The sequence below is a fragment of the Phacochoerus africanus genome, chromosome 7 (genome assembly GCF_016906955.1).
Source record: "Phacochoerus africanus isolate WHEZ1 chromosome 7, ROS_Pafr_v1, whole genome shotgun sequence".
Taxonomy (NCBI): Eukaryota; Metazoa; Chordata; class Mammalia; order Artiodactyla; family Suidae; genus Phacochoerus; species Phacochoerus africanus.
This window is the reverse complement of record NC_062550.1, coordinates 75072778-75098577: the sequence shown is the minus strand read 5'-3', so window position 1 is coordinate 75098577 and position 25800 is coordinate 75072778. Positions and strand designations below refer to the sequence as shown.

The window sequence follows — 25800 nt, the reverse complement described above, 5'->3', positions numbered from 1 at the left end:
AAAGAAGAGGCCCAGCTGCACTTCCCCAGGGCAGAGGCTGACCCGTAAGTCAGGAGCACCTTGTCCATGCAGAGGATACTTTGGTTGTTTCACATCAGAAAGGTTCCAAGGGTTGTCCATGTTGACGTCATCTCCAAAGATTGTGCGAGAACCCCGCTCCAGAGATGCCGATGGAGGCAGTGTTGCAATTCCGTAAGAATTTTAGAATCAGCTTGCCTGTTACAAAAAGCCTGTTGAGATTGTGATTGGGTTTTGTGTTGACGCTTATAGATCCATCTGGGAAAAATTAATATCTTTAACAATAAACAGAGTCTATCTCTGTATTTATTTAGTCTAATTTTTTTGCCGTGTTTTGTAGTTTTCAGATCTTACACATCTTCTGTCAAATTTATTCCTAAAGAGTTCATATTTTTGATACGGTTATTAGCGGAATTTCTCTTCATTTCCAATTATTTGTTTTACCATGTAGAAATACAATAGATTTTTATATATTGATCTTGAAAAAAGAGACCTTGATAAATACACGTATTCTAGTAACTTGTTTAGTTAATTCCACTGGGTTTTCTACAGATGTTACCAGGGTATTTGTGAACTGTAAAACTTTTAAGTGGACAGTATAGTTGTATCTCTTTATGACCCAGAGAAAGTGAAGGATTTTTTAAACCAGTCTTAGAAAAATGTAAACCATAATGGAAATTACGCACATGGCTACTTAAATTTCAGAATTTTGATTCATGAAAAAATACCTTAAAGAAAGTGAAAAAAGAAGCCCCACACTGATAGAAATTATGTGCAATATATATACTTGGCAAAGTCTTTAGTATTTTAGAATTGTGCTGCCCAATAGGGCAGCCACAAGCCACTCTGGCTTTAAGTACCTGAAATGTGGTTCGTTTATTTTTGGTTTTTGTTTTGTCCTTTTAGGGCCACACCCACAACATACGGAGGTTCCCAGGCAAGGGGTCAAATCAGAGCTGTAGCTGCCAGCCTACACCACAGCCACAGCAACGCCAGATCTGAGCTGCATTTGTGGCCTACACCACAGCTGCTGGCAACGCTAGATCCTTAGCCCACTGAGCGAGGCCAGGGATCCAATCTTCGTCCTCAAGGATACTAGTCAGATTCGTTTCTGCTGAGCTATGATGGGAACTCCGAAATGTGGCTCATCGTAATCGTGATGTGCTATAAATATAAACCAGATTTCAAAGATTTAGTACAAAAAAAAAAGAACGTACATTATCTTCCTAGTAATTTTTATATTGGATACGTGTTGAAATGAAAATATTTTAGGTATATTCTGTTAAATGAAATATATTACTAAAATTGGTTTCATTTGTTTCACTTTTTTTTAATGTGGCTATTAGGTTTTAGTTATGTATGTGGCTCACATTATATTTCTGTTGGACAATCCTAATCTAAAGTATACCTGGATGTTTCTGTGAACCAATTAGAAGAAACAGGAGTTCCCATTGTGGCTCAGTGGGTTTATGACCAGACATTTTCTCTGTGAGGATGTGGGTTCAATCCCAGGCCTCGCTCAGTGGGTTAAGGATCCTGTGTTATCACAAGTTGCAGCACAAGCTGCAGGTGCAGCTCGCCTCCAGTGTTGCCATGGCTGTCCCCACAGTCCACACCACAACCACAGCTCCAACTTGACCCCTAGCCCAGGAACTTCCATATGCCACAGGTGGAGCTGTTAAAAGGAAAAAAAAAAAAAAACACAGTCAGTTGGAATATAAGGCAGAACAGACACTTATTCAAATGGCGAATAAACATGGAGACAGTGCTCTGGCTCTTAATTAAGAAAATGCAAATTAAAATGACAATGGGTTACCATTTTCATCTACCAGATTACAGATTTTTATTTTTTTTAAACTGGCTAGGTTTCAGTGCAAAGTTATCTCATGTTCACTGCTAGGAAGAATCTAAATTGTCACGATTCCTTAGGACACAGTTTGTGTTATCTGTTCAGCTGACTCTTCATATACCTGTGATACAACAATTCTACTTCTCTATGTTTGAGAAACTCTTAAACTGAAAATGAATTATGAGCTATAGGCATAAACATGGATAAATCTCAAAAGCATAATAATAAAGAATGAATTAGGAGTTCCCTGGTGGCTCAGCAGGTTCAAGATCTGGCATTGGTACTGCTGTGGCATGAGTTTGATCCCTGACCCAGGAATTTCTACATGCTGTGGGCACAGCTAAAAAAAAGAATTAAAGTCAGAAAAACATACAATATTCCATGACATTGAATTCCAAATCAGATACAACCAAGCTATTTAATTTTTAGAAATGCATGTATAAATAGTATTATAATACAGAAAGATAGCACAATTAACACAAACTTAATGGTAGTGATTATTTGTTGGGATACAATCGAAAAGTGGCCCACAGACAGCTTCTAAAGTCTGATAGCATGATAAAGATTGTAGGTCTTTTTTTTTTTTCTCTCTCTCTCTCTTTTAAGGGTCATACCTGTGGCATATGGAAGTTCCCAGGCTAGGGGTCAAATGGGAGCTGCAGCTGCCAGCCTACATCACAGCCACATAGGATCCAACCTACACCACTCCCTCAATGCAACACCAGATCCTCAACCCACCGAGCGAGGCCAGGGATCAAATCTGCAACCCCATGGACACTAGTCGGGTTCATTACTGCTGAGCCACAGCAGGAATTCGGATGATGTTCTTTTTTTTTTTTTTTGGTCTTTTTTTTTTTTTTTTTTTGCTATTTCTTTGGGCCACTCCCTTGGCATATGGAGGTTCCCAGGCTAGGGGTCCAATCGGAGCTGTAGCTGCCAGCCTACACCACAGCCACAGCAACGCAGGATCCGAGCCGCGTCTGCAACCTACACCACAGCTCACGGCAATGCCGGATCGTTAACCCACTGAGCGAGGGCAGGGACCGAACCCGCAACCTCATGGTTCCTAGTCGGATTCGTTAACCACTGCACCACGACGGGAACTCCCCGGATGATGTTCTTAACCTGGTTGGTGAGCCTATCAGTGATGATCTTATTATTATTCTTTATAGTGTACATAAATATTTTATAAGTTCTTTGTATGTATGATAAGTTTGAATAAATTAAAACAGGTTATAAAACAACTATAGCATGAACCTAATTTTATTTACACATATTAAAAAAACTAGATTTTTTTTAAATATGTATGGGGAAAAAGCTTTAAGGAAATACACCAAAACATTTTCTTCATGATGAAAGGATACATGTAGATGAGTAATTGGAATTGACGTTTGGAAATTTAGGTGGTTAGGCAGTTTTGATTGTTGAGCTACTTTTAGCATCATCAAAAACACAAGCAGCATTATATCCCTACAGCCCTAAAGAGGCAAGCTTGAGTATTTTTAGGTAAGTTCCAGATGGTTCTTAATTCTTTTGCACATGTAGAAGCTTAAGATTAGTCCATTTGGATGTACACGAGTCTCCTAGAAGTGGAATATTTTTGTGTATATACTTCAGCAAGTATGTGTGATAGAATATTATAGAATATTATTTTGATTTCCACGTAATTGTTCTAGGATACATTCTCACACTTGGGTCAGATTTCTCTGATGAATGAACCCTGTCACGTGTAACAATATCATATACTACCTTGGTACCAGTCAAACTCGTATTGTGTATTGGTGGATTCATGGCTAGCAAATAGCAGTTTATCATCAACAAACTTGTTGAATTTGCCCTTTTTTATTTTTAGACAATGACAAAATATGAACTTAGCCTCCCAACTGTTTTCCGTTCACTTTGCATCATAATTCATTCATTTATTCATAGGCTACCCTCTCTTGTCTCTTGGGTTTTGCTACTTATTCATTTTCAGCCTAGGGTTTATTATAATGGTCTAAAAGCAAATGCTTACATTACTGAATATAAATATGAATAAGTTTATTCATGATTGCAGGAAGGGAAAACTTCTTTCAGTACAAGCTAAAGAGAAAGCCAAGGAAGTATAACAATTTGTAAAAAGATTAACAAAAAGATTGTGGCTGGAATCAATAAATAAAGTGAGCCGAAGGAAAAAATAATGTCCTCGGAATCTGCATGGTATTTCCTTCTCCTTTAGGAAACATATCCTATGCACAAGGGATGTACAGAACTTTATAGAAGAAAATAATATATTCTTTTTTGTCTTTGGAGCTCAGGCTGCAGAATACATGCATTTTATTAACAGCAAGAATGATTACTGTTGTTTTCATGATAATAAATTTTCATAACATGCAATTTTAAAGGAGGATGGCAAGCATCAAGTAAGTCAAAACTTAAGCGCTTAAGTTCATTGGTGGATGCTAGTAAATATTCAAGCTAGAATTCAAACCTAATTCTGCTCCATTGCAAAACCCGTGCTTTTAACCTCTGTACAAAACTGGCCATATACCCAAGTCCATCTTCATTTCCTCTGTAGCTTTTAACCAGATTGTGTCACTCCCAATATATGGATCAGAGGTTTCTCTTAACATCTAGGTTGATTACATTGTTTTACTACATCACAGGGCCCTAATTTTAATGTTTTTAAAAGAAAAAAACATTTACAGAAGATTTAATTGTGGCTATGATTTGACGCATATGAAAATGTCCCTGCTATTAATAGCACAACGCCAAGAACAAAGGCAAGTAGGAACAAAAACGAGCTCAAAGTATCCCATTTACTGCAATCTCCAGTTTCAGGAGCTCTCTTTTCCAGGGAGGATCGTCCTTTGCCTCATACAGGAGAGAATTTAGATAAAATGTCTAACCCCTTGAGCTTTCTCCCGCACTCCACATGGGGTAAAGAGTGCAAAAATGATTCATTCACCAAGGTTGAGCTCATATTTAATATTCTCTCTCTGAAGTCTCCCCAACTTCTCAAATGTTGTGACACTGGGTTTTTCATGTTGTGATTCGGGCAGCCAGACTGATCTTACCACCCCTGAGGACCCACCTCGGAATTTTGTGTTCTCCCTGCATATGCCAGTATTTGCTTAGAATGTATATTTCAGGTGCTTTGAGACGCCTTTTCCTTAGGGGTAGAGCTTTGAGACATATTATTAGCCCCAAGGGCCCTTCTGGAAAAACTACCCAAGGTAGATGCAAGGTTTTCTCAATAGGAGAGGACATTTTACTTTGCAATAAAATTATAGCAAGCCTTCCTTAAGTTTGTGTTTTTTGCCCTAAGTTTGTGTTTTTTGCATCTTTATCTCCTAAGTCCTTGGCCTTCTTTCTAGGAAAAGTTGCATGACTGTGGTTATCCTGTCCCACAGAGTACAAGCTTACCCAGGATCCAAGATAGAGCCAGGCATTGAGTAATTCCTAGTTCATATGTTCATGTGATACCCGTAACCTCCGATTGTCCATCGCTTACTCACTTGCTCAGAATAGTCCTTGGTACCTGGCATTAGAGATGATCTCCTAAATAACTCCACAAATACAGGCAAATGTGCTAATCCCCCCTTCAGGATATGTCACCACCCTACTCAGGCCCTCCCTCCACTTTTATCCATGGCTGCCAGACCTCTCTCTCTCTTTGTAAAGAAAAATACCACAGGTTCCCACAAATTTCTATGGTGTGTGTGTGAGTGTGTGTGTGTTTTGGGGGAATATAAAAACTCCCATCTTACTTTACCAACCAATTTTTTTTTTTATTTTTCATTTTTGGCTGTGTATCTAATAGTTTCATTTGGTATTTAGCTTGTGGTAAATGATTGTTGAATGATGGAATGATTTAACATTTAATCTATTCTAGTGCTTATTCTCATGCCTAGAACACAATAGACATTTATTTGTTGAAATGATAAATTAATCAAAGGGGTAATCACTTGGAGTTAAAATATATGCGAAATACCTGCTGTAGGCTCTCAAAATATATGAAAATTCACACAAAGAATAAAAGACACATAACATTTCTAATTCATTCTCTCCTTAACATAAAGTTGCTTGGGAAATAAGGGAATTTCAAAATTGTGAGACAGTGTTTTATTTTTACATTGTCAAATGGTGAAAATGATTTATTCACGTAACAAATATGTAGTGAGCCCGAACTTTGTGCCTGCCTCTGTACTGGCCTCAGAGCCACAGGGGTGATGGCAGTGAGTAAAGTGGAGAAGATGCTGGATAAGGCTGGTAGGGGGGCCTCCCTTGGCTGTTTCCAGGAGGATGAGTGTGACGATTGATAGGACACAATTTGCTTTGCTCCAGTGCCAGGAACAGATATGGTGGATTTTAATGGACCTGCTAAGCTATCTGTTCACCCAAATGGTAGAAAAACCGTCTTTTATTCAGAAGGATTGAGACACATCTTTTCTGTTTTATACTCTGTTTCTTTGCTGATAATCAGTAAGGTGTTTCAGAAGTTTCTATACAAATGAGGAAGTGAGAAAAAAGGCAATAGCAGTTATAATGCTTAATTTGTGAAGCTATTACATTTTCACTCTAGCAGTAATTTGAGATAAAACAACGTGAAACTTCCTTACAGTTTATAGTTTTATCATAATGACTTTCCATCTCCTCGTTATTTATAAAAGTTTTATGTCAGTAACTAACTAATGGCACAAATTCTTTTTTAAGTACTTGCTGGGACATTCCACATGTATTTTCCCCTCATCCTCCAAGCAACTTCTGGGAAACCATTTTTTTTTTTAATTCCTATGACTGTGTCAGACAAAGTCATTATGTAGCTTTGTGTCTTAGAATCTGTATTATTAGCTGCCTCCTTAGCACAGTAGACAGTGCTTCAGTCTCTGAAGATGTATTATTTAAAGACTGCCGCACTGCCATTTTATTGCATTAGAATGACTGTTCTTCATCTCATACGTTTTTAGTGTTAACATCACCGCCCTCAAATGAATTAGTCTGTTACTGAGATTGTTCTGTGATATTTTAATGTCCAGCTTGTTTCTGTTCTAATTATTGTTTTGTGCTTTGGGGAAAAATGGATACTGAGTCAAAAGCAACTGTACAAGACACAGAGACCCAGATCTGCCAAGATGGCTACTTATTTTAATTCCTAATGCTCTTTGGGAAGCATTTTCTTCTGCCCATTTTAGGTAGAGATTTTAATGACTGACTTTACTACTGACATTAAGGAGAACACTGACTTGGAGATTTCAAGCAGAGTGTTCATCTCAATTATTTTTCCATTTATATTCCATAAAATGTAAGTTACCCCAAGACAGACAGGCTTTTATATATACAGTTAACTGTATTATGTTGAAGGAGATGGAAACAGAGAAGGTTGAATTTCAAGTTCAATGCTATGTAATCTTGGAAAAGTCACTGTATTTTGAAGACTTGAGAGAAAGACAAATACCATATGATATCACTTGCATATGAATTAATATATGGCACAAATGAACCTTTGCACAGAGAAGAAAATCATGGACTTGGAGAATAGACTTGTGGTTGCCAAGGGGGAGGGGGAGGGAGTGGGGTGGAATGGGAGCTTGGGGTTAATAGATGCAGACTATTGCCTTGGGAATGGATTAGCAATGGGATCCTGCTGTGTAGCACTGGGAACTATGTCTAGTCACTTATGATGGAGCCTGATAATGTGAGAAAAAAGAATGTGTACAAGTATATGTAACGGGATCACCATGCTGTACAGTAGGGAAAAAATAATGTATTTGGGAAATAAAAAAAAAGACTTGTCTCATATATAAAGTGGGAATAATGATGCTATTGCTTTGGATTATTATAAGAATTAAATGAGCTAATGTGTATTAAGGTGCCTGGTATATTGTAAAACCTTATACATATATTAGTCAATTTCATCAAGTGATTTAGTTATGCAAAGACATTTCTGTAGGGAGCACAATTTTCATGAAGAGTCCATAGAACTCACACCTGATGGAAGGCAGCTGTAGAATGGATTGAAAAGAATCCAAGAAACATATTATACCATTGTTTGTATTAAGATAGCTCACATCAATAAATCAGCTGTTTTCACTCCCAGGCATCTGCAGATAAAAACCAGTGAAGGATCCTGTGCGGACACACTTGCGGTAGAAAGAAAATCAAATCAGCATAATGCTGTGGTTTGAAATTCTTAAAGTTTGGGATGATACAAATAGATTGTGCAATGCTTACGGTAAGGAAACATGTCTTTCCTATACTACCGTGGGCACTGACTTTTTTTTTTTTCCTCCACTGTACAGCAAGGGGATCAAGTTATCCTTACATGTATACATTACAATTACATTTTTTTCCCCACCCTTTCTTCTGTTGCAACATGAGTATCTAGACAAAGTTCTCAATGCTATTCAGCAGGATCTCCTTGTAAATCTATTCTAAGTTGTGTCTGATAAGCCCAAGCTCCCGATCCCTCCCACTCCCTCCCCCTCCCATCAGGCAGCCACAAGTCTTTTCTCCAAAGTCCATGATTTTCTTTTCTGAGGAGATGTTCATTTGTGCTGGATATTAGATTCCAGTTATAAGTGATATCATATGGTATTTGTCTTTGTCTTTCTGGCTCATTTCACTCAGTATGAGAGTCTCTAGTTCCATCCATGTTGCTGCAAATGGCATTATGTCGTTCTTTTTTATGGCTGAGTAGTATTCCATTGTGTATATATACCACCTCTTCCGAATCCAATCATCTGTCGATGGACATTTGGGTTGTTTCCATGTCCTGGCTATTGTGAATAGTGCTGCAATGAACATGCGGGTGCACGTGTCTCTTTTAAGTAGAGTTTTGTCCGGATAGATGCCCAAGAGTGGGATTGCAGGGTCATATGGAAGTTCTATGTATAGCTTTCTAAGGTATCTCCAAACGGTTCTCCATAGTGGCTGTACCAGTTGACATTCCCACCAACAGTGCAGGAGGGTTCCCTTTTCTCCACAGCCCCTCCAGCACTTGTTATTTGTGGATTTATTAATGATGGCCATTCTGACTGGTGTGAGGTGGTATCTCATGGTAGTTTTGATTTGCATTTCTCTAATAATCAGGGATGTTGAGCATTTTTTCATGTGTTGGCTGGCCATCTGTATATCTTCTTTGGAGAACAGTCTATTCAGGTCTTTTGCCCATTTTTCCATTGATTGATTGGCTTTTTTGCTGTTGGGTTGTATAAGGTGTTTATATATTCTAGAGATGAAGCCCTTGTCGGTTGCATCATTTCAACTATTTTCTCCCATTCTGAAAGTTGTCGGCACTGACTTTTTAAAGTAGAGACAACTTTCCTAGAATTTAATTTTTTATGGCCACACCCACATTTAAAAGTTCCCGGGAAAGGGACTGAATCTCAGCTGCATCTGCGACCTACACCACAACTGTGGCAATGCTGGGTCCTTGAAGCCACTGCACCAGGCCAGGGATCAAACCCATGCCTCTGCAGTGACTACACTCAGATTATTAACCCGCTGTGCCACAGCAGGAACTCCCTAGAATTTAAAATTTTTTGATAAGTATATCTGCCTTCCCTAATGCTTGCAATATAATGGAAAAATTGGCATCAGTGACTGAAGATCAACTTAATAGGAACTGATAAAAGTATTTTTATTGCTTTAACAAACATTTATTGACCATTGTTTATGTGTAAAAAGTGTTAAGTGCCTATAAGCTCAGGGAAGGAAAAGGGAGGACAGAGGTGCAGTGTCCTCACTGGAGAAAGGCCCCAAGTGAAATAGGGAGAATAAAATAAGTCAGGTAGGAGAGCAAACCCTCAGTGAGGAAAAAATGTCAGGCCTCTGAATTGAAACTTGAAAGGGATGGTAAAATTTCCCATTATGAGATTCTTGTCATAGCACAGTCACATGAGGGCCAGTCCTAGCCCTGTTCCAAAGAAAGAACTTTGGAGCTCCCATTGTGGCTCAGCAGCTTAAGGATGCCATGTCATCTCTGTAAGGATGCAGGTTCAGTTCTGAGCCTTGCTCACTGGGTTAAGGATCCAGCACTGCTGCAACCTGGAGCCCAGGTTGCAGGTGTGGCTGTTTCGTAGGTCAGCAGTTGCAGCCTCTGATTCCACCCCTAGCCAGGGAACTTCCATGTGCTGCAGGTAGGGTGGTAAAAAGGAAGAAAAAAAAACAGAAAGAAATAATTTTGGTCCCATTATAAACTGTTTTACTAATTTAACTTACTGTGGCTTTTTTTTTTTTTTGGTCATTTTAGGGCCATACCCATGGCATATGGAGGTTTTCAGGCTAGGGGTCAAGTCAGAGCTGCAGCTGACGGCCTACACCACCACCACTGCAATTCGGGATCGGAGCTGTGTCTGCATCCTACACCATAGCTCATGGCAATGCCGGATCCTTAACCCACTGAGTGAGGCCAGGGATCTAACCCGTGTCCTTATGGATACCAGTTGAGTTCATTACCGCTGAGCCACAATGGGAACTCCATTTTAGCATTATTTTTGTTTGAAAATGTGTTTTTATTAAATGGTTGTTAAATTATTACATCAATAGTAACCAGCAGAATAATTCTATTGAATACATTAAGCCTTTTCTTCATTCATTTATTTGACAAATGAGTATATACACTGTCCCAGCTATTGGACATTAAGATATCGCAGCAAGTGGCTATCAACTTATATACTAGTGACACTGGAGCAGTACGCCTACATCAGACCCCATTTAGCATCATCCATCTCAGCTCTCATTGTTCTAAAGCCGACAACACACAAATGAACTTCTTCTCTGTATTTGTGGCTATTTGTTTCCATTACACTGTTTCCCTGCCTCCACTCCATTCGGTTCAGTCTCTCGGTGCTTCAGAGTTCCTCATGTGATTGCCCCATGACGGCAAAAAATAAAAGGAAGAAGGAAGGAAAGGAAGTGAACTTGAAGGAGAAAGTAAAAAAATAAGGTTGGTTTTCTTGAGTGACAAAGAAGCAGATTCTGAATATGATTCCAAGAGGAATTCTAGGAAATATGAGCAGTATAATACAGTACGTTTGGAAGAGTTGCAGCACCTCCCGTGGTGACTACACAGGCAGAAGTTATAGTTTGTACCATATCGTCAGTGTTTGAAGGAAACCTTGCTGTAGGAATGGATCTGTATGGCTGTCATGATACACTCTTGAGGACCAGCGGGATTTTATAGATTCGGAATCAGGATCAGTACTCAGTCTTAGAACTTAGCCCTTTTCTTGTTAAAACTTCTCATATTGAGATGAGCAGAAACACGCTTGATTTTCTCAGTTAATCGATGTTTTCCATCAAAAAGTAAGGGGGAGAATAAGAAAGCAAGAAAGTCCTCGACCCAGCCCTGCTTCATGAAGCTCTAGATACTCATCATCAGACTGGTAAGGGTCTGCCTTGGCCTCTCTCCTCTCACTTCCCCATCACTTTCATCTACATGCCTCTTCTAGGGACGTCTCCTTATTCTCTTACTGCTCTTTCCTCTTCACATATTCCATGTTCTGACTTAGAATAGAAATTGTTTGTCAGCATTCTCTGGTATAAAGCATCCACTCTGTGCCAAGGCAGGTGACAGCCTGTGTCACACATAGTTAGGCCAGGCAGGCAGGTTGTGGGGCAGAGCCGTGAAGAGAGGCTGGCCTTGGGAGACCCCTGAGAAGAGAAGCAGTGTAGTGATGTCTTGGGAGTATGATGAGTATGGAAGCCCAAACTTGGAGCCCCTTTGGGTGATATGAGGGAGCAGCATGAAGGAGAAGGTACGCAATTCAACGGCAAGATTGCCCTTCCTGCCAGTGACAGTTAAAGCAGAGTGGCTAATGACTTCAATGCTTGCCTTTACGACAAGAACAATTTTAAAGGGAAACCAAAAACATGGGAAAGGAATCCCAAGATAAGTTATCTGCTAGAGTTTTTCCCACTTTGTCAAAGTGACACTATCACAACTATAAATTCAAAAGTGAACACAACATCTTAATAGATTTCCTTTCCACCCTGCCGATTTTCCATGTTTTCATTTACTCTTATCTAAATAGCTTTATAGGGTATATAACATTTAGTACTTTGATACCCCCTGCACTGCCAGCTTCATGGCATTTTCCATGTTTCCAGGTAATGTTTACAGAGCAGACCATGACAGACTGGCTGCAGTTGTGATGATGCAGTAAGAAAAAGAACGAAGTATCTTCTTCCTAAGAATACAGTGGAAAATTTTTCTTTCACAGAAGTGGGTTGTACCTTGAATGCTAATGTGGACTGTCCCCAAGGCAGAGTTCACTGCTCCTCTGACCTGGAAGAGTCTTTATTCTACATTGACCACAGAATATCAGAGACAAGTCTGGGAGAAACCAGAGGGGCAAAGGGGCACCGTGTCCTCTTACTTGTGTCCTTGATTGTACTTTTCATTGTGGTGCTTATTTGCCAGTTGGATACCAAAATAAAAGTAACTGAAGTTAAATCGAGGACATTTTGACCAGTCTTCAAACCCAAACCATCCTTTGTGGCTTGGCCCAGCTTACTTTGTAATTATTACTGTCATTGCTTCTTTATTCTATATGGTTGTGGCGTCAATTGATTTAACCACCTCTATCATAGAGTATCTTCATTATACCTAATTAATCTATGTTCACTTATGATAAATAAAAGTGCAATGAAAGTATCTCTTTCAGCATATTTTTCCATGTAGCTGATTTCCTCAGGATAAATTTTAGGAATCAGATTTTAGGTCAGGAAAATTTGGGTATGAATATTCTTATATGAATTTGCCAGATTTCTTTTCAAGAGGAAGTTATACCAGCCTAAATTCTTACCAGAATTAGAGACTATACCAATATCACTGTATTTTCATCAGCTTTAAGTAGGAGTATGATTTTCATTTGCATGCCCACTCCTAGTCTATCTTTTTCCCATAGGTAGGGCATATAAGCTAGCCAACATCCTGGTAAATGTTTTAGACACAATGATTTCTACGTAAATAAAACTTTATGGGAATTCCCACTGTGGTGCAGTGAGTTAAGAATCTGACTGCAGTGGCATGGGTTACTGTGCAGGCACGGGTTCAATCCCGGCCTGGTGCAGTGGATTAAAAGATCCAGCATTACTACAGCTATGGCACAGGTCGCAACTGCAGCTCAGGTTTGATCCCTGGCGAGTACAACCAAAGAAAAAAAAAAGGATGGCATTTTTTCTCCAAATTCCTACTGCTTTTGAAATGTACCCATGTCCATGCTGAATTGCTCAATAATTCCAAAGATGTTATTTTTACCAGGAGATAATAGTACTTAAAAGATAACAGATGATTTTTTCGACTTGTCTTTATGTGACAATTCTCAGCAGGAAAATTATAAAACGTAAAATCACAGGAAAAGGCCTTGACAACAGAAAATCATCAAAGGGCAAGATCTTCATCATGGTTTGCATACTGTAAGTTAGGGAGACATACTTTTCTAAAATTATTCAACCACAAATATGTTAGAGTTTAAATGCTATGTTGCCACCCTTGACATAAGTTTATTTCATGTTAGATTATTATATTGACATTGTACTAGTGAACAGAGTTTACAGTGTCTGGGTAGTAATGCCTCAAGTTTGTAATAGTAACTTTTCCTGGTTGCTTTGATGATCAGATGCCCAAACCTTGAAATTCCTCATGGCTCAAGTTACTTGTAAATTTACATCTTCCTAGTCCTCTGATTAATTGGCACTGTTTCCTTATTTCTCTCAGACAAAAGTGAAGGTGTCCTTTTCTGGGAAGGTACTCTATCTGTTTCTAAGCACCACTCTACCACCACTCTCAGCCTATAAATGTGTAATCAGATCATAAATTCCTATAGATAAAGAACTATTAGAATTAACTGTTATCTAATACTACATAGATAGTAGTGTCCACTTGGTTTTAAAGAAACTAGTTCAAAGAAATCACACTCCTGCATCAGGAACTGGAGATGAAATGATGCTTCCCTCATACTTCTCAGTAAGGAATTGGTAGATAAATCGCGTGCAGTAAACTCAGAAGAAGAATGGTGAATGTGTCATACAAACAGTAATGTGCCCTCCCTCCCCCTCTCCAAAATCCTGGGTCTTTTTATAAATCCTTTTGGGAAGGTAGCAAAGTTCTGTAGGTTTCTCAGCAATAGGATTGGATAGATAAGATTTGAAGCTTTGTGCTATAAATACAGGTTGTATTTTCTCCCGTCCCCCATATATGAACATGAAGCTTTATTTCATCCCAGTGAATAAAAGAACAGTATAAAAAGCATGTGCAGTGTAGGAAACAAGGAATGAATTACTTATGTTTAATTGTGGCAAGAGCAATTGCACCACTTAGTTACTTTGGTTATTTCTTTGGCTTAAAACTCTTTGGATAGCTGATGGAGAAGGAACACCAAAAGTAGGCAGAAATAACTCCATGTATGAGCTGATTTTGGGGGTGGCGTTGAGTAGGCAAAGAGAGAATTGTTGCACCTTCCAAGAAAGCTGTTAATTTCTAGATGCCTTTTTTTTTTTTTTTTTTTTTTAATTTTTAGGGCTGTGCTTGTGGCACAAAGAAGTTCCCAGGCTAGGGGTCGAATTGGAGCTATAGCTGCCGGCCTAGACCACAGCCGCACCAACGCGGGGTCTGAGCCATGAGCTGTGACCTACGCCATAATCCACTGAGAGAGGCCAGGGATCAAACCAGCATCCTCATGGATAGCAGTCAAATTTGTTTCCACTGCGCCATGACAGGAACTCCCTCTAGACACATTATTATAGGAAGCACTATGGGCTCCATCGCTGGAACAGAGAACTGATAGTTTATTTGGTGTCAGTTCAGTCTGCTGGTAAAGATTTGTCCTCTCTCTCAGTCTGCCAAAACAAGACATATTTTGCCTGCTCCCATACGATTCTTCTGCTTTGTTTACTGCTGCACTCTCTGCATGGCTGCAGTTGTTTTCTGGTTTTGCCCTAGGAGGTGGTGAGAAGGTGCCCCCATCAGAGAGCCTTACTTTTTCTAATCCCAACCCACGCACTGATGTCAAAATATTGTTCTTACCAGAGCATTGTGTTCTTCCACCAGCCGTCACAAAGCCAGGAAAACATGAGGGTATTTTGTAATAACATTTGAAATATACATGATTTTTTTTAGTTGGGATTTCTAGCATTTCTATTTTGAAGGTCACGTGTGATGTCGCATTTTTAGTCATTAGCTGTCGACGTATTGCTGGGTGTGTGACTCTGCCAAGTCCTGCAGTGCTTTCCTAAAATCAGCATGAGGATGAAGAGGAGTTACTCAGCCATTTACGCATATAAATGTCTTTGTCCAGATGGTAAAAAGTTACATCACAGCAAGCACAGAGTCTACCTGAAAATATGCTGCTTCCCATTGTTCCATCGAGACGTCATGCAGGGAACTTTGATCATAATGAGTATAAATAGTAAATTGAATTTTTACTGAATTTTAGTGATTTGATTATTTCTAAGCATTTCTCTCCCCAGCAGTCTTTTTCTCTTCCTTTCTCCTCCATCCCTCTCTCCTATCAATTCCCTCCTCTCTCCCACCTTCTGTTCTTCTTATTTTAAGATCTATATAACCCAGGAGTTTCCGTTGCAGCATAGCGGAAACGAATCTGACTAGGAACCATGAGGTGTGGTTCAATCCCTGGTCTTGCTCAGTGGGTTAAGGATCTGGCTTTGCCATGAGCCTTGGTGTAGGTTGCAGACGTGGCTCCAATCTGATGTTGCTGTGGCAGAGGCTGGCAACTGTAGCTCCAATTCAACCCCTAGCTTCCATATGCTACGGGTGCGCCCCTAAAAAGCAAAAAAAAAAAAAAAGGAATCTTTATAACCCAAAAAACTGTTTGACTGGTGGGAAGTGAAGAAAGAGGATTATTGATGGGGGATTTTTTTTTTTTTCTCTTTTTTACAACAACAACCATGGCATATGAAAGATCCCAGGCTAGGGTTTGAATCAGAGCTTCAGCTGCCGGCCTACACCACAGCCACAGCAACACCAGATCGAAGCCATGTCTGTGACCTACATAGAAGCTTGTGGCAATGCTGGATCCTTAACCCACTGAGCGAGGCCAGGGATCAAACCTGCATCTTCAGAGACTATGTCGGGTTCTTAACCTGCTGAGCCACAATGGGAACTCCATAAAAATATGATTACCATATATATTTTTATATTCTTTTCCATTATAGTTTATTACAAGATACTGAATATAGTTCTCTCTGCTATTGAGTAAATCAATATTATTTTCCTCTTTTATATATAGTAGATTGTATCTGCTAATCTTAAATTCCTAGTTTAACCCTCAACCACCTCCCGCAGCTTTCCCCTTTGATAAGTTTGTCTTCTATGTCTATGAGTCTGTTTCTGTTTTGTAGATAAGTTCACTTGTATATTTTAGATTCCACAGATAAGTGATATCATATGATATTTGGGTGTTTTGGTTTGGTTTTTTTTGGTATGGCTTACTTCACTTGGTATGATGATCTCTAAGTCTATCCATGTTGCTGCAAATTTCATTATTTCATTCTTTTTTATGGCTGAGTAGTAGTCCTGTGTGTGTGTGCATACCACATCTTCTTTATTGATTCATCTGTCAATGGACATTAAGGTTGCTTCTGTGTCTTTTTGTAAGTGGTGCTGCTATGAACTTTGGGGTACATGTATCTTTTGAATTAGAATTTTCTCTGGATATATACCTAGGAGTAGGATTGCTGGGTCATATGGTAACTCTAGTTTTGGTTTCTTAAGGAACCTCCATACTATGCTCCATAGTTGTTATACCAATTTACATTCCTATCAGCAATGTGAGAGGGTTCCCTTTTCTCCATACCCTCTCCAGCATTAATTATTTGTAGACTTTTTGATGATGGCTATTCTGATTAGGGTGAGGTGATACCTCATTGTAGTTTTGATTTGTGTTTCTCTAATTATTAACAAAGTTGAGCATCTTTTTATGTGTTTGCATCTTATAAGTTTGATTAGGTCCCATTCGTTTATTTGTGCTTTTATTTCTATTGCCTTGGGAGACTGACCTAAGAAAACATTTGTACAGTTGATGTCAGAGAATGTTTTGCCTATGTTCTCTTCTAGGAGTCTTGATGGTATCATGCCTTCTATTTAATTCTTTAAGCCATTCTGAGTTTACATATGGTGTGAGGGAGTGTTCTGATGTCATTGATTTACATGTGGCTGTCCAGCTTTCCTAACACCACTTGCTGAAGAGACTGTCTTCTCCACTGTATGTTCTTGCCTCCTTTGTTGAAGATTAATTGGCTATTGGTGTGTGGATTTATTTCTGGGCTCTCTCTTCTGTTCCATTGATCCATATGTCTATTTTTTGCTGCCAGACCATGCTATTTTGATGACTATAGCTTTATAGTATTGTCTGAGGTCTGGGAGGGTTATGCCTCCTGCTTGTTTTCTTTAATACTGCTTTAGCAATTCTGGGTCCTTTATGGTTCTGTATAAATTTTAGGATTATTTGTTCTACTTCTGTGAAAACTGTCATGGGTAATTTGATAGGATCATAATAAACCTCTAGACTGCTTTGGGTGGCATAACCATTTTAACAATATTAATTCTTTCAATTCGAGAGCATGGTACAGCTTACCATTTTTTGAATCATCTTCAGTTTCTTTTATCAGTGTTTTGTAGTTCTCAGCCTATAAATCTTTCGCCTCCTTGGTCAGGTTTATTCCTAAGTATTTTTTATGTGATTTTAAAAGGGATTTTTTTTTAACTTTCCCTTTCTGATATTTCATTATATATTAGCGTAAAGAAATGCAGCAAATTTCTGTATAAAACAACCCACATTTATGATTTCAGTTTCTGTGGTTTCATCTGCAGCTCATCTAGGAAAAGATAAGCTCTTGTTAGCAGAAGTCAGTAACTTTTGTACCAAGAAATTCAGTTTATTGCTAACTGTAAACCTCAGCTCCTAAAGACTTCTCTCAGTCCCTGCCATAAACATCCCATCATTGGCATCCCTATAACAGAGCAGTTTGCTGTTTGAAAGCCAGCAAGGGAATGAGCGACCTCAGCTAAATAGCACTGTAATCTTACATACTTAATTACATTGTCTGGTCACTTCTGTACATTCTATTGGTTTCTAACCAACAAGCCAGAGGTCACCCCCACACTCAAGGAGAGAAGGCTGTATAAGAGCATGAAGGTAAAGGACCATGGATCATAGAGGGGCTACTCGAAAGTCTGCTAGAGAGACAGAAGCAGCTGATGAAACAAACATTCAAGAGTCTGAATTAGGGTAGTATTAATGCAAAAAGAAAAAATCAGAATGAAGAAATTATGTCTAGGAAATATATTTATGATTTGTGCCTGCCTGAACCATGTGAAATTCTTTGCATACATTAACTCATGTAGGCCTCAAAATATTTCCTTGAAAAGATACATGCGCATCAATGTTCATACCTGCACTATTCACAGTGGGCCAAGACATGAAAGCAATTTAAGCGTACATCAACACCTGAATGGATAAAGAAGATATGGTACATATACACAATGGAATACTACTCAGCCATAAAAAAGAATAAATAATGCCATTTGCAGCAACATGGATGAACCTAGAGATTATCTTACTAAGTGAAGTCAGAAAGACAAATATCATATGATATCACTTCTGTGGAATCTAAAACAGGATACATTTTTAAAGATTTTTATTTTTATATATTTAATTTATTTATTTATTTTTGCTTTTTAGGACTGCACCTGCAGCATATGGAGGTTCTCAGGCTAGGGGTCAAATCGGAGCTACAGCTGCCAGCCTACACCACAGCCACAGCAACGCCAGATCTGAGCTACATTTGTGACCTACACCACAGTTCATGGCAATGCCAGATCCTTAGCCCACTGAGCAAGGCCAGGGATCAAACCCACAACCTCATGGTTCCTAGTCGGATTCATTTCTGCTGCACCACAACAGGAACTCTGATTTTTATTTTTCATTATAATTGATTTACAATGTTCTGTCAATTTCTGCTGTATATCAAAGTGACCCAGTCATACGCGTGTGTGTGTGTGTTCTTTTTCTCAAATAGGATACAAATGAACTTATTTACAAAACAGACTCACAGACATAGAAAACAAACTTATAGTTATCAAAGAAGAAAGAGGAGAAGGAGACGTAAATCAGGAGTATGGGATTAACAGGTACACACCACTGTATATAAAATAGAAAAGTAAAGATTTACTGAATAGCAGAGGAAACTATATTCAGTAGTTTGTAATTAGCTATAATGGAAAATAATCTAAAGCTGTACACCTAAAACTAACACAATATTTGTAAATAAACTGTAGTTTAAATAAATAAATAACTCTTTGAGGTAGGGGCCAGGAAAATCCTTATTTCACTGGAAATAAGAGTGGTTATTTTGTTCATAGCCTGTATCTCTAATGTCTGACACAAAAAATGCTCATTATATACAATTTTTAATGAATGGGCATAGCTTATAAGTGGTAGAGTTGGGATTTAAACTCAGAACAGCCTTACTCTACCTCCCAGAGAAGACAGTGCCTTCCATTGCAGCCAAAGCAGGAAATCTAGATATGGATGTTCAGCAGATACATAAATTCTATCAGTGGAGCTTGCGGAGAAGGAGCTTCTGTCAGAAGCATCCATGTGAAAACCAAAAATCCCTAAAATTAGATGAAATGATGAAGGGAGAGTATAAGCTCCAAAGCAGAACCTTAGAGAACACCTGTATTTAGAGGTCAAGGGGGAGAAGGAGGCTTTTTTTTTAACTTTATTTTGTTTTAATTGAAGTATAGCTGATTTACAATATTTTGTTAATTTCTGGTGTATGCAGGATGATTCAGTATATATCATACACACATCCACATAATACATACATATATATTCTTTCATATTCTTTTCCATTGTAGGCTATTACCAGATGTTGAATATTTCCTTGTGCTGTACAGTAGGACCTTGCTTTTGTTTTTGTTTTTTAGGGCCAACCCTGTGGCCTATGGAAGTTCCCAGGCTAGGGGTCGAATTGGAGCTACAGCTGCCGGCCTACGCCAAAGCCACATCAATGCAGGATCCAAGCCACATCTGCAACCTACACTACAGTTCATGGCAACACTGGATCCTTAATGCACTGAGCAAGGCCAGGGATCGAATCCACGTCCTCATGAATACTAGTTGGGTTCATTTCCATTGAGCCACAATGGGAACTCCCCAGTAGGACCTTGTTTTATTCATCTATTTTATATATAGTAGTAGTTTGTATCTGCTAAGCCCAAATTTCTAATTTATCCTTTGCCACCTTCCCCCTTTAGTAACCCTAATTTGTTTTCTGTGTCTGCTTCCATTTTGTAAATAAGTGCATTCGTATCATATTTTAGAGTCCACATATAGGTAATATATGCTATTTGTTTTTCTCTCTCTTACTTTACTCAGTATGATAACCTCTAGGTCCATCAGTATTTGCTGCAAATGGTATTATTTTGTTCTTTTTATTACTGAGTAATATTCCACTGTACATATGTACCACATCTCCTTTATCCATTCCTCTGTCAATGGATGTTTAGGTTGTTTCCATGCCTTTGCTATTGTGAATAGTGCTGCTATGATCACTGGGGTACATGTGGAAGAGGCATTTTTAAATACAACAAAAACATATACATCAGAGAGGAGATGGATACACACACACAGAGACATAAAAATGCAAAGGGGAAAGGGAAGAAAGGGTTTTCAGCAATGTCAACTATCACAGAGTGATCAAAGAGCCTCAGAATTAAGGAAGGATAATTGAATTTGGGGATTAGGAGGTCATCAGTGACCTTGGGCTGAGCAGATTCAGAAAAATAGGTCCTGAAAAAGAATCAGGCTGATATTTGAGTGGGTGGGGAAAGAGGGTGATGAAGGAAAGGGTGGAAGAAGCACTCACTAGAATAGACTTCTTTGTAATTTCAGATGAGCCAGTGGTAGTAATATGAGCGGAATGAAACATTTTAATAGGAATAAGATTGTATGTTATAAAAGGGTGCAAAAGGGTAGGCTCAAGTAGGAAGACACTAAAGATGGCAGGAAGAGAACTGATTACTGATGGAACCTGACCTCAGAGGAAACAGAAGGAGAATGAGGTACAGGATCATGAATTGGAAGGGCATCCTTAGAAAGGGCAGGAGACATGTTACCGTTTGAGGTAAGAGAAGAATCTGACAGGAAATACAGAAAATTAGAGGTTCAACAGAGAAAAATTGAGGGTGTTCAAATCAGAAGCCTTGATTTTCAGGAGTTCCTATTGTGGCACAACGGTAACAAACCTGGCTAGTATCCATGAAGATGCAGGTTTGATCCCTGGCCTCACTCAGTGGGTAAAATTCTGGCAGCTACAGCTCCAATTCGACCCCTAGCTTGGGAACTTTCATATGCTGTGGGTATGGCCCTTAAAAAAAAAAAAAAAAAAAAGTCTCAATTTTTTTAAAGATGGAATCCAGTTTGTCATGCCTGGAAAAAGGGGGAAAGATTTCAAGACTAGAGAATAGTAAGAAATAGTTTAACTAATTGAGGGAACAGTTGACAAGTTTATTGAATATCTACTCTGAACTAAGCAGAGTATTCAGTACAGAAGACATTAAAGGAAAAAATAAGCATAATTAGGGACCCAACTGAGAAGAAATAGCAGGAACTTTTAATAGAACCCAGCAGCATAGTGTCATAATTCTGCCCAGCTTCTGAGACGTGGTTATTTAAAGGAAGTTAATGGACCTACACAGGGCTGGGAACTGAAATTTTAAGAAGGGCAGGCAAGCATGGAGGAACAAGAGATGGATTCCAGAGGTCATCGAAGGCCATACCAGGCATGGTCTAAACCGAGCAGTCAAGTGAATGACGGTGAGAGGACTTCAGAATCGAAACATTGTGATTTGGGTGTGGAGCAACTTATCAGAAATGAGGAAAGAAAGTGCCTATGTTCAGAAAAGGTATATTCTAAGTTTGAGACCTTGAAGTAAAATAGTCCAAATCAAGCTGATTATAATGCCTTTGCTGCAGTTTCAGAGGTTAAATAAATAAGGAACTGTGAAGCCAAAGTATTCGCTGGGCCAGAAGTCAAAATAACTCAATGTGGCAGAGGATGAGGGGGTAGAGAAGATGACGGACCAGGCATCAAGACAGGTGTCATGTTACGATGGAGATCATAAACCCAGCAATAAGCATAGGGCTTAGATGTCAAGGTTGAGAAATAGAGGATGGTGGAGGTAGAACAATAGCCTAAAATGACAGTAGAAGATAAGAATGTTTTTGAAGCTGATCCTGTCATCGACTGCAAGCCAGATTTCAATTAAGGTAAAGAATTAGAAGTTCAGGGAGTTCCTGTGGTGGCACAGGATGTGGGTTCGATCCCTGGCCTCGCTCAGTGGGTCAGCCATCTGGTGTTGCCATGAGCTGTGGTAAAGGTCGCAGCTGCAGCTCAGATCCCACATGACTGTGGCTGTGGCATAAGCCAGCAGCTGCAGCTCCAATTCAACCCCTAGCCTGGGAACTTCTGTATGCCACAAGCGCAGCCCTAAAAAGCAAAAAACAAACAAACAAATTAGAATTTCAACTTGAGAATCAGTCTAAGACCAAAGGAGACTTTGCTTCACATAGAACTAGGAGGCAAAGCCAACATGGAGTGACTGATAAAGAAGCAAGTACAGCAGGAAGGTAAAGGGTTATTTAGAATAGATGGAAGTATTATCCCCTGCCCTCACCACCCTGTCACCCCTTTACAGATGCCCCTTCTAACCCTTAAATTTACCTGGAAGCCATCATCCCCATTTTACAGGTGAAAAAAAATCTGGTTCTGGAATTTGAATCTTGCCCTGACTGCAAAAATCTAGTGTTTCTACCCCATTATACTGACTCTCCCTGGTTTTAAACTGTTACTGCAGCTTTCAAGGACTAACTGGAAATCATGTCTGACATGTGAAATGGGTATGAATCACAGTGTATTGCCTTTGCTTAAGATGTAATTGACACGTAACATTCAGGTGTACAACATAATGATTCAATATTTGTATATACTGGGAAATGTTCACCACAATAAGTCTGTAACATCTGTCACTCCACAGTTACAATATTTTTCCTTGTGGTGAGAACCTTTAAAATCTACTCTTAGCAACTTTCAAACACACAATACTGTTTTACTAACTGTAGCTCCTAAGCCATACATTACATCCTCCTGACTTAATGTCTTTTGTAACTGGAAGTTTGTACCTTTTGATCCATTTCACCCAAGCTCCCAACCCCTGGCAGCCACCAATCTATTCGTGTATCTGTGAGCTTTTTTTTTTTTTTTTTAATTGAACATATGAGATTATATGGTATTTGTCTTTCTCTGACTTATTTCCTAAGCGTAATGCCCTCAGGGTCCATTCTGGTTGTCCTAAATGGCAAGACTTCCTTCTTTTTATGGACTGTGTATGTGTGTGTGTGTGTACACCGCATTTTTTTTTTATCTGGGGTGTGTGTGGGTGTGTGTGTGTACCGCATTTTTTTTTACCCATTCCTCCATAGATAGATGCTTAGGTTTCCATGTCTTGGCTATTGTGTATAAGGCTGCAGTGAACGTGGCAGTGTAGATATCTTTTCAAATTAGTGTTTTTGTTTACCTCAGGGAAATACCCAGAATGGCAGTTCTAATTTTAAGTTTTTGAGGAACCTCCTTACTGTTTTCCATTGCGGCTGCACCAGTTTGCACGCCCACCAACAGTGTAGGAGGGTTCCCTTTTCTCCACATTCTCACCAACACTTTTATTTCTTGCCTGTTTGATGACAGCCATTCTGATAGATGATGTGAGGTGATATCTCAGTGTCATTTTAATTTGCATTTCCCTGATGAACAGCGATGCTGAGTACCTTTTCATGCACCTGTTAGCCATCTCTACCCATTTTTCATTTGCATTGTTTTGTTTTTGGTTTTTTTTTTTTGCAATGGAATCATATGCACAGTGTATTTCTTTGTGTTTTTCTTGAATTATATTCAGCTCTAAAAAGTTTTATCTGACCTTACATATTTAACCCTCCTATTTAAATCTTAATTTATTTCAAGAGAAACATCTTGGACTCTCTTCCTTAGTGACATTAAGGAACTTCCACGTACATGCTAGGTGATCACGTTGAATTTTGGCAACTATGCCCTAACATCCTGAGTTAATGTTTATATTGCATTATTTTTCAGGTGTGAAAATGAAACCAAATTCAAAACAGAAGAAATATTTTGGGCTTACAATTTCTGCCCTACTCCATACTCCTGGACTGCACTTCTGGGCCTTATTTTATATCTTGTTTTCTTCGCACCTGGTAATCAAAGCCTTTGTTGTTATTGTTATGTTAAATTATCCCAACTTAGAGGGGACAAGCTGCTGTTTTTTAAATTTCTTAATGTACTACTTTACTGAATTTTTTTTTTTTGTATTTCTCAGGAATGGGGCCAATGCCTTGGACTGTGAATTCTGAAATATATCCCCTTTGGGCAAGAAGTACAGGAAATGCATGTTCATCTGGAATAAATTGGATTTTCAATGTTCTGGTTTCATTGACATTTCTACACACAGCAGAGTATCTCACATACTATGGTAAGAGAATATTTTTTTCAGCTATAGTTTCATTTGTATTTTCCTACACTATTTTTAGATAATGCTATTGTTTGTGACTGAAAGATTAGATGGTTATAGTTTTGCTGTTATAAATATCTCTATATGGCTTTATTATTTCCCAAAGTCCTTGGAAATGTTTCTGGGGAAAAACAAGAAGAACTCTCCTTTCCTAAGCAGCACTGCTTCTTGTCCCTCGGTGCTTTAAAGCCTTCACCCACCCACCTGCTTTCCAAACCTAGACATCTCCCAGCTATTTCCCCACTTGGAAATCTTCACAGTGAGGCCTTTAGTTAAATGAAAACACATAAACCACAGAGAATGGTAGAAAGATGCCAGAGTCTAGGGCTAATGCTTGAAGATGTCTCATGACTGGGGTGGAGTTGTGTCCAAGAGTGGAATCAGAACAGGGCTGGAAGTAGCTCCCCTGAGTGTTATGCTGTGAGTTATACCTTCCACTGTATCATGTATGCTGTTCAGGCCAAAGCATTTCAATATCCACTGTGACCAGCGCTCAGCTGCGCTGAAACTATAAACATGACAAAGGTATTCAGATAAAAATGTGTGGCACCCTAACTCAGAGAAAACAATGTTGAGAAGTGATTGAGTTGGGAAGTTTTGGGAAACTACTTCAAGTTTATTTTTACTAACATGAAAAGACTTTTTTTAGCGAGAGGATATCTCCACTTTATAGGCCGTGATCAGATTCTAGATGATGAAATGGAAGGTTTTCATTCTAACCTTTCATAAGCCTCTGTGATTTTGTGTGGAATGCCTACTGCTTAGGCCATTCTCTGACCCCCTCCCCATCTCACCTCACCCCACCATTCTGGGTACTTATAATCCCTCTTTGTAGGAACCGCTTTATTTGTCACCTCCCCTACCCCACCCCTTCACTGATGGGACCACAAATCTATTGAGTTTAGGCCAGGATTATGCTTTGTTCACTATCATATCCAGTGCCTTCCAGGGAGACTTACTCACTTGATAAGCACTCAGAAGTATTTTTCAATTGTATAAATGCACAGATGAACTCTTAGATGATTGATAAATATGAGGAAAATTATAAAAGTCTATCCCTCCTCTCTTCTTGACATGTTAATTGATATTTTTTATTTAAAATTATTTATACAATTCCTTTATTACCTTTATAAAATTCCCTCTCAATAACCATTTAGAAATATTTATTTTCTTGGAAAGGAAATGCACTGGCATTTTAAACTGGATATATATTTATTATATTCAGGTTTATCTCATTTGGCAATTAAAAATTTTTATATAAATTCACACACCTTCCTAATACCATAAATATGAACACAATAAATATTTACCCATATATGGTGATTTTTGAGAACATTTA

The 25800-nt window shown here is 38.8% G+C and overlaps 1 protein-coding gene across 1 annotated transcript in view; it reads left to right on the top strand.

Annotated features, from left to right (window-relative positions):
* The window catches only part of SLC2A13 (solute carrier family 2 member 13), a 381185-nt gene that overhangs the window by 341218 nt on the left and 14167 nt on the right, over window positions 1-25800 (top strand). The window contains exons 8-9 of the mRNA XM_047787968.1: window positions 24026-24147; window positions 24270-24422. Coding sequence (XP_047643924.1) covers window positions 24026-24147; window positions 24270-24422 — 275 coding nt within the window. The remainder of the gene's footprint in view (window positions 1-24025; window positions 24148-24269; window positions 24423-25800) is intronic.